This window comes from Lonchura striata, chromosome 15 (genome assembly GCF_046129695.1).
Source record: "Lonchura striata isolate bLonStr1 chromosome 15, bLonStr1.mat, whole genome shotgun sequence".
In the NCBI taxonomy this organism is placed as follows: Eukaryota; Metazoa; Chordata; class Aves; order Passeriformes; family Estrildidae; genus Lonchura; species Lonchura striata.
In genome coordinates this window covers 3415123-3424469 of record NC_134617.1, presented here as the reverse complement: position 1 = coordinate 3424469, position 9347 = coordinate 3415123, and the positions used below count along the sequence as shown (strand labels likewise).

The 9347-nt window shown below is 62.4% G+C and overlaps 1 protein-coding gene across 2 annotated transcripts; it reads right to left on the bottom strand.

Moving 5' to 3' along the window:
• Positions 1–104: 104 nt before the first annotated feature.
• GPRIN1 (G protein regulated inducer of neurite outgrowth 1) lies at positions 105–5209 on the bottom strand. 2 transcript variants are annotated; one of them, XM_021530771.2, is made up of 3 exons: positions 5016–5209; positions 3558–3651; positions 105–3355 (listed from the first exon to the last, which is right to left on the bottom strand). In XM_021530771.2, exon 3 carries the CDS (start codon positions 3313–3315, stop codon positions 1927–1929), a length of 1389 nt encoding a protein of 462 aa, XP_021386446.2. In that variant the 5' UTR covers positions 3316–3355; positions 3558–3651; positions 5016–5209; the 3' UTR covers positions 105–1926. The 2 variants fall into 2 exon arrangements, with proteins under 2 accessions (XP_021386446.2, XP_021386447.2); XM_021530772.2 differs by lacking the exon at positions 5016–5209 and adding an exon at positions 4529–4628.
• Positions 5210–9347: the final 4138 nt, after the last annotated feature.

Sequence of the window (9347 nt, the reverse complement as noted above, 5' to 3'; positions counted from 1 at the left end):
CTGGCTTTGGGCCAGAGGGGAGGTGCCACTGTGGGGCTCAGCTGGGCTTTTGTCCCCAGGACCCTCTCTGTCCCAGGGGAGGGAGGTGCAGGCAGCCCCTCAAAGAGGTTTGTGCAAGGTTTTATTACCCAACATCCACATTGACAGACTGATCCTCCCGCCCCTTCCTCCCCCCACCCCACCCCAAAAGAAATGAAGAGGAAAAAAAGAAGAAAATAGGTGATGAAGCTGCAGCACTGGTGTGCCACAGCTTGGCAGTGTGGGGCTGGAGGTGAGCACGGCCTGGGGCAGGGTGGCGAGGGGATGCCCCAGGGCTCCTGGTCTTCCTGGCATGGCCATGGCACAGGTCCCACAGCCCAAGGCACTGAGCAGAGCCAGGTCTCAGTGAGTGCCACGGCACTTGCACAGCCCTGGCTGCCAGCTGGCACTTCAGCAAGCCCTTTGCAGCCCCACAGGGACAAAACAAGCCCAGGATGTACAGTGTGGGTTTAGGTGGGCAGGACTTTACCTTAACGAGGGAAAACTTGCAGTGATGACTCTGCCACCTTGAGCCCTCCTGCACTTCTGCCCAGAGGGGATGGTGCAGCTCTCCAAGCATCCCTTGTTTGCAGCCTCCTGCCCATCAGATGCTGGACACAGGCCTGGGCACCCCTTGCTGTGGCACTGTGGGGCTGGTCCTCCGTAAGGAACCAGGCTGGAGGAGCCAAGATCCACATCTTGGCAGGACATTGAGGTGCTGCCAGCCACAGGGATGTTGGCCCAACCACAGGGGTATTCACCCCCCTGCAGACTGACCCTTCACTCCCAATGCTCTTCAGCCTAGCGAAGCACAGGCAACGTAGGAGCAGTGTTTGAAAAGATGGACTCAGCCCCACAGGCCACCACGGGGGAAGTGGCTCCAGGCAGGACGCTCTTGGCTGAAAGTGTCTCTTAAAAAGCTCCAAAAATGCAAACACAGTTCAGTAAAAGCTCCCCTCCCCCCCACCCTGTAAAACCCCAGCTGTAAAAAGTGGCAGCGTTTTGCAGTCGTCGCGTCCCCCGCTGCCGTCGGAGAGGAGAAGCCAGCGGCGCCAGCGGGACACGTGCCCACGTCCCCAGCACATGGGGCCTTTCCAGCACCACTGAGGCAGCTGGACAGGCCTGGAAGCAGGGCAGGCTTCATGTCCACCACCAGCCGTGGTGAGGATGTGCTGCTTCCAGGCAGGTGGAGCTGGGGACCATGGGGACAGGCTCCCGAAGCACCTCCAGCCATAGTGACAGGGATGAGCAGCTCTGCATCACACACGTGGCTGGCCCCTCTCTCTCTCACTTGAGATCTGTCCTGGTGCCCTGTGTGGCCACATCCTCCCAGCTCCAGGGCACCCACAACATGGCAGAGAGAACAGGGAAGTTGAGGGATTGGTGCTTGCCATGGGTGGCTGCAGGACCCACGTATGCACAGCCACAGCCTTGTTGGAGTGTGGCCAAGCCCTGGACAGGCAAAGCAATAGCAGGGCGATGCACCAGTGTCTCTCCAGCATGGGAAGTGATGCTGCTGCTTGGGGTGCCAGAGTTCAGGGCAGCCAGCAGCACACACCCTAAGCCATCTTCAGACCTGTGCCGCGGGCAGGAGACACACAGGAGCAGCTGCCTCCATCTGGAAGGAGCCACGTGCTTCCTCGTGCTGAAAAAAGCCACCAAGCACAAAGACAGGGCACCAGTCTCATGTCCCAGGACACATCCATGGGGCTACACTCATGGGGGAACCCCAGGCTGACAGGGAGGACCCCAGCAAAGGAGATACCTTGTCCCAATGTGCAGTGCTCCATCACCACCACAGCCCTGCACACTGGCACCGGGTGTCTCAGGATGCCAGGGCAGGAACCCATCCCCATTTCCTCCGGAGAAGCCCCGAGGCACCCCCACCCTGCCAGCAGAGGCAGCAGCTCACTCCATGGCGGGGCCGGCGCGGGAGCAGCACCGGGGCCGCCGGACGTTCTGCAGCAGAGCCCGAAAGACACTGGGCTGCCTCTTGGCCTCGCCTTTGCGGGGCCCTCCCTTGACGGAGCCGGTGCGGGTGGTTTGCGGGGTCACCACCACCTGCCGCCCGTGTTCCTCAATCTGCTTCTCCAGGTGCTTTTGGATGGCCATGCCCAGGACCTCCACCTCCATGGAGGCCCCATACACCTCCCACGTCATCCCCTTCTCATCCCAGCTCACCTCCCGGATGGGCTCCGGAGGCTCCTCCTCCACCACCTCCGGCACCGTCCCCTTCACCTGCACCTCAGGATACGAGGTCTGCGGGGACTTGGCCACCGGTGTCATCGGCCCAGTGGCCACTGAGCGGGTCTCCACAGGCATGGACACCTGCATCTCCGCGTCCTTCTTGAAGGGCTCGAGGCGTGGGGCTGCAGAGGCTGTCTCTCTCTTGGGGAAGGTGAAGGCAGCAGCCCCACATGGGGGGCTCATGGGGCTTAAGGCCACCGACACCAAGGACACACGGCTGTCCACCTGCGTCCCCATGTCTTGTGTCCCGGTGTCCTGGGGTGGGGTCACTTCAAAGGAGTAGGATTCACAGAGCTGCTTGGCTGTTTGGGGCTGCTGGCTGCTCCCAGCACCCACATCCTGGACTGAGCTCCTCTCAGCTTTGCCCTGGCCCAGAGCAGTGGAGCTTGGTCCTGCCTCACTTCGACCCCCAGTCCCCGCAGCGCTGGTGCTGGGGGGGTCTGCTGTGCATCCCTGGGGGTGCTTGGGAGCCTCACTGCTCTTTGTCTGGGGAGCAGCACCCTGGGATGTCCCTTTGCTGTTCTGGGGCTGCTCTTGGCTTGGAAGCTCAGCTGTCCCGGTGCTTGCAGTGGGCTCCACAAATGCCACATGTTTGGCAAGAGCTGGCGTGCTCCCCGTGTCCTTGCTGGTTGCCTGGAGGCAGGGATCAGAAACAGGGGAAGTGGGGGCTGCATCCTCCTTCTGGGTGTTGGGGACTCCCATCCCTGTGGGACCACAGGCAGAGGCAGCACCACTTGGTCCTCCGCAGCTCCCTGTTGCTACTGCCACACTCTTCTCTGTGCTGGTGTCCTGGAGAAGTGTGCCAGGAGCTGGTCCTGCTGGTGATGGCACCTTCTTCTCTGCCACTGAGTTGGCCTTGGTGCCCTGAGACTCTGCCTCAGCCACACAGCAGGTCCTCATGGCACGGGCTCCCGCAGCACAGCCGGAGCCGGGCAGGCACTCTCCTGCCCCTGGGCAGCCAGGGGAGCTGGCACTGGGCTCGCAGGCGTCCTCGGCCCCAGCCTGGCGGCTCAGCACCTGCAGCCCCTCGGGCTCCTTAGCGCTGCCCATGCCCAGGGAAGGCTTCTCCCATGCTAGTCCCGCCACGGGTCTGCAAGAGAGAGGATGGGGCAGTGAGGAGCAAGCAGCACACGGACCCCCATTACACCTCAGCTGCCAACTGTTTTTCTCCATGCCACCCCTGACAACAGGTTGGGCGGCCACCTGGAGCACTCACTGTCCCTGGCACAGCCTGTGTGGCGGCACACGGTGCCCAGGCACATGGAAAGGGAGGAAGAGTGTCGGCTGCCTACCGTAAAAGTCAGCCTTCTCCCGGCGCAGCAGGACCGGGAGCAGGATCCAGGCACTGCTGTGGCTGGTGGAGCCGGGGACGCGGTGCAGACACCCCTGCAGAGAGAGCGTTAGCTGGAGAATGGTCCTGGGCACCTGGTTCAGCAGCTCCCTCCTGTCAGTGGGAAGCTGGGTGCATTGAGGGGTGAGAGCAAGCTGGGCCTGGGGTCCAAGGTAGGCTGCAGAGAAGGGCAGGAGCACAGGGCAGCCCAAGCCCTTCCCTCTCCACGTGAGGGAAACACGGTCCAGTGTCACCTGGCTGTCCCCAAACCCTTCCCAGCCCCATGGGGCAGAAGCAGGGCAGGAAGCCGCAAATGCCAGAGAGACCCTGCAGAGCATGCATCCCGCAGGCGTGGAGCACTCGGTGCCTCCGGACACGGCCACTCGTGGGTCCCGAGTGGACACAGCTGGAGCGGAGCGAGTTCCCCCAAAGGGAGGCGACAGGAGCGGGGATCAGGCGGTCACCGACGCTCCCCAGCAGTGCTGAGCCCGGAGGCGATGATCCCCGCCCCGTCTGTAGGTTCCCACGGAGCGCCCCGATCCCCGGAGGACGGGGCCGCCCAGCACCCCGACCTGCCCCGACAGCATCCCGATCCCGCGGGATCAGTACCGTGCCCGGTATTGATGCACCGCGAAGGAGCTGCGAGCCCCGGCACACGCGTGTGCACACGCACGGGCACGCACACGCCAGCACATGGCCACGGGCACACCCGCACGCACGGACACGCGTGTGCACGCCCCGGCCCCGGACAAAGCCGCCCCCGCGGTAGCCCCGGCCGGGGGAGGCCGACCGTCCCCCGCCGCCCGTCCCGGGGCTGCAATCCCACCCCCAGACCCCCCCACCCAGACCCCCCCCGCCCCGGTGTGCCGGTACGGGGCGGGCACGGCAGCGCCCGACCCGGTCCCGCCACGTGCGCCCCGGAGCCGCCGGTACCTGCGGCGGATCCTCCCGCCCGCCCCGTCCGGTCCCGTCCCGTCCGGCCCCGTCCCGCTCGGCTCGGCTCGGCGCGGCGGCGGCAGCGGCGGCGAGCATGCGTAGGGCGGTGGCGGCGGGGGCGGTACCGTGCCCCGGGCCGCTCCCCCCGGCTGCCGCCCGCCCCGGCACCCCCAGCAGCGGTGGGGAGACGGAGGACAGCCGGCTGCCGCGTGGGGAGTGGGGGTCCCGCACACCGCGTGTCCCCCGGTGTCATCGCTGTCGCCACAGCGGCCTGCCCTGGGAGCCTCCCGTGGCCCCACAGCCCCCCCGGTACCCCGAGCATCACCACGCCGCGCGCCCCGGGGACGAGCATCCCGGCACTCCCCGCCGCACTCGGGCACAGCAGGACACACAGCCGGCACCGGCGGAGTCAGGGGATCCCAAACCGTAGCGTAGGTCCCGCGGGTGGGAGTGACAGCAACACAGAGCCCGGTCCCCCTCCTACCTGGTGATGGAGGCGCCCGCTTCCCTCCCGGGCATTACCGGGGACGGGGCTGCGCCCCGGTCAGCCCGAGGGACCGGGACAACGTGCCAGCGTGGCGGGATGGAGATGGGCTCCCGAGTACCCCTCGCCGGAGGGTGGGGGAGGACGGGGAGGGAAGAACGGCCCCGTCTAGCTCCCGGCAGCGCCTGCCTCTGCTCCCGGGCTCAGGCTTTGTCTAACTCCTTCCCACGCACTCCCGCTCGCGCTGCGGGGGGGAAGGCGGCCTGCTCGCCTCACCTGCATCCTTGCACCCCCCCTAAAACCTCCAGCATAACCCCCAAACTTCCCACTGCCCCTCATCACCCTATGGGACCAGGCTCCCCTGCCCGACCCACAGATGTCAGCACAGAGACAGGAGCTATAGATCTATAGGGTCCGGAGGGGTGGGTGCTAAGGTTGGGCAGGTTTCCCCATCTTGGAGATAACGTTAGCACCGATCCCCCAGCCCTATAGATCTATAGGGTGAGGCTGGTTCCATGGGAGCTGGCACACCTGGTTGCTTGGAGACAAGGGAGGTTGGAAATGCTTCTTTCAGTAAACAGCCAGCCTGGAACAAAAACCCGAAGGCTAAAAATAGGGAGGCAGGATATGGAAATTAAATAAAAATCCTTGTCCCCCTCCCTCTCTGGGGCAGAGCGAGGCATTGCAATGTCACCAACGGGCACTCCAGTAGATGGCTGGAGAGGCTGGAGTGGAGGTGTGACCCTGCACCCATTAATGTGTCCCCTCCTCAAGGTGTTTGTCCCCACACTTGGTTCTGCGTGCTGGTCCCCGTCCTGCAGCACTGACTGGACCCTACTGCACGCCTGCAGCGGTGGGGGAACTAACTCACTGTGAGGCACAGGTGTGGGGTTACGTCCTGCGGTGCCCTGTATGGAGTCAGACCCAGTTCCCAGAGCATTCCTTTTCGGATCCAAGGGAATGGGGCAAGTCCTGACAGAGAAGGGGACAAACGCCCCCTGGCCTCTGGCTGGGACTTTACTGCAGGCAGTAGGCTGCGGGGTCACATCCTGCTGCCATTTGCTTCCACCTGCCTCTCTAAGCTCCGCCAGCAGCGCCTCTCCCCTTCCCCATCGACATCTTGCCACCAGCGTGTCCCCATCCCACCAGAGCTGGCTGGAGGTTGGGGGGGCGAGGCGGGGAGGTGGCCATGGAGAACATCTTTCCCTCCCCGCAGCAGGCAGCCTTCATCCCAGGCTGGCTGCCTTCTCCTCCTCCTCCTCTCCCCGCCCGGGCACCTCAGGGCTGGCAGGAGAACAATAGCGAGGAGGATGAGTAAGATGGTCCCCATTGCCTTGGCAACGCACTCCCGCGCTGCCGGCTCGGGAGGAGCCAGGCAGCTGCCTGAAAAGCGCGTTCGTTCTCCCTCGGCGGAGGGGGTGCTGGCGCAGGTAGCTCGGCTCCCCCTCCCCGGGCGCCGTGGCCCACCTCCCACGCCGCACGGGCAGCGCCACGTGAGCGCGCACCGGGCTCCCACGGCGCAGCCCCGGCTCGGCTCCGCGCCTCCGGTGCCCGGCTGTGCCAGCCAGCGGTGGCACACAGCTGGCAGGGTCTGCAATGTGAGCCCTGCGGCGCTGCCCGGCGGGAGGGAGAGGGGTTCCCGCGGCCGCTTCACGGCTACGGCGCCTTCACGCACGGCTGCCCGCGGGATCGGCGGGCGGAGATGTCGGGGGAGGAGGCGGTGGGGTGTTTGCAGATGGCAGTGGCAGGGGATGCCCAGGGGCACCAGGATGCCATCTCCAGCCACAGCCGTGTGTCCCGTGTTGTCCCCAAGTCATGTCACCACAGGAGGACCCTCATCCTGCCCAGAGCTGTGAGTGCCTTGGGGTGACAAGGATGTTACCCAGAGATCCAAAGGCACCAAGTACCCTAAAAACAGCACTGTTTTCACAGCTGCCTTGGTGTGGCTATGCTGGGGGGGATATCTAATCCCTGCCAGCACCTCACGTCCCAGGTGCCCCAAAACACAGCCCCTGCCACAGCCCCGTGGGATGGGAGAACTGCACCCAGGACACTGCAGCCTGGTGGCTGAGAACATAATTCAGGAAGTTCCTGGGTACAGACAGGGATATGGCCCCAGGGCCAGCTGGGAGCAGAGGCAGGGAAGGGGGAACAGAGACGCTCAGCTCTGCCAGCTGCTCTGTGCCACTGAGAGGGACCCAAGCATGGCATCAACCAGCCAGAGCTGGGTGGTGACACTGGGGAACAACCTAGGCACACATTTCATCTCAGCACAGGATGAGGGACAGCTCTGGAAAAGAATCAGCATAGAGAATCATATAAGCCTTAATCTAAATCTATCCTTCTTCAACTTAAAGACATTCCCCCTGTCCTATCACTCCACTCCCTTGTAAAAAGTCCCTCTCCAGCTCTCCTTAGGTATTGGAAGGAGCTCCAAGGTCTCCTCAAAGCCTTCTCCAGGTTAAACAGCCCCAGCTCTCCCATCCTGTCTCCATAGCTGAATGCTCCAGCCCTCTGATCATCAATACAATCATCTATCGCGACCAGATGCTGCTGTTCCAGAAGAGCAAAAGCCTTTCCTACAGTGCCTCTGTGTCTTTGAGGTAGAGAGGCTGGGACACTTCACTTCTCCTCTCTCCCTTCCCAGGGGTTCATTTCAGCAGCTCAATCCACGCCGATGAAGTGAAAGCCCTGGCTGCATTGACAGCACACAAGTGCACTGTAGTGGGTAAGTATAAAGGGAGCATAAAGCACATGGTGACTTGGGCACGGGATGGGGCCACGAGTCAGAAAAGCTCATTAGGTGCTGTGAGAAACAGCAGGTCTTTGGAAGTGCAGGATGCACCTCTGGGCACAGCTGGGTGAGGGCATGTCTTGTTGCAGAATACACCACGGCAGCCTGGATGCTGGTGTTGATCAGGAAGTGTCAAGCATCGTGCTCCTCAGATGCTGTGCCTGGGTTGTCATGGATTCAGCTCGGGCTGGTGGCATTTGTGGCAGGCTCAAGGTCCATTCCCCATCCTGCCTTCAGCTCTGCCCTGCAGAGGCTTCCTGGCATTACCAGGGAGCCACGTGTGGCATGGGGAAGCCGTGGCCCCTTGCGTGGATTCACCAACACGGTCACGATTGCCAGAGTCACTTCCTCCCCCTGGGGAGCAGGTGAGCTGGCAGAGAACATCTGTCTGCCTTACCCAGCCTTTTCCAGATGTTCCTTTTTGTGTTGCCATGGTGGGTGTGAGGATGAATCCAAGGAAATACTGGGTGAGTTCACTCCTCGTTTCCCTGCCGACAGCCCATAACTCACGCTCCATTTGCACAGCCTCCCTCTCCGGTGCCGATGTGCTCTGACGAGTGGGGGGAGACGCTTGTAGTGAGTAACACTCACCCAGCGACTGTGAAAAGCAGCTTGGGGCGGGAGAGGGGGGTGAACTGTGGTTTATGGGTCGGTGCATCTGACCCGAGACACGCTGAGGGAGCCTGGAGTGGGGATGCTCCCACCACTGCCTGCTGTGCTGGGGGAAGGGGCAAATCAGCAAGGGCTTAGAAGGGCAGTGAGCAAAGGGAGCAGGAGTTCACACATCTCTTTTTTCCATTCCTGAGTCCCCAGCTGCTGTGACTAAACTCCCTGGAGCCATTAGGCGGGGCAGGACAGCTGCTGGATGCTGTACTGAGGCTCTGTGATTTTTCCTGGGGCCTGTAGTAACAACTGTGTTATGTTTTTCCTGCACAGGAACACGAGCTTCAGAAACAAGGCCTTTTACTGTAGAAAAGGCCAGGAAGGAGTTTGTAGGTGGTGGGTTTGTCCCAGCTCTGTAAACAGTGTGTGCTGGCAGCCAGGGGAGGTACAGAGGCTGCCACCATCACTCCTGTCACTGTCGCTGTGCTCCACAGTCCCTTCACACCTTACTTTGCCTGCACTGAGAATTTGGAGTAGAGGGACCCTCAGGCTGGTCCTCCTACTGGGCAGGGGCCTCACTTGGACATTGTCCTGTACTCCCACTGGGCTGCTCAGACTCAGGGAGGAGTGAAGGTTTCTCCTGCCTCAGCATGAGAGAGAGAGTTCAGTGAGTGCTGATCACAAGGCAAAGACCTCTACACTCCATCTTGGTAAGGACCAAGGCAAACACTGTGAAAGCCGAAGCCGTTCACCCCTGAGGAAATCTGGGGTGGCTCTGGGATATGGGCAGCACCACACTTTGGTCAGAGGACTCCTTGGTGTGTCTGAGCCCATGACCAGCCCGTGGAAATCACCCAGTTCTATATTTTCTTTGGTTGTATGCTTTGGTTGGAGCTTAGCAAATGAGTTACAAGACAAGACGTGACTGATTTTTC

Coding starts and splice junctions, on each gene's coding strand:
- GPRIN1 (XM_021530771.2), bottom strand. CDS start 3,315: ATGGGCAGCGCTAAGGAGCCCGAGGGGCTGCAGGTGCTGAGCCGCCAG.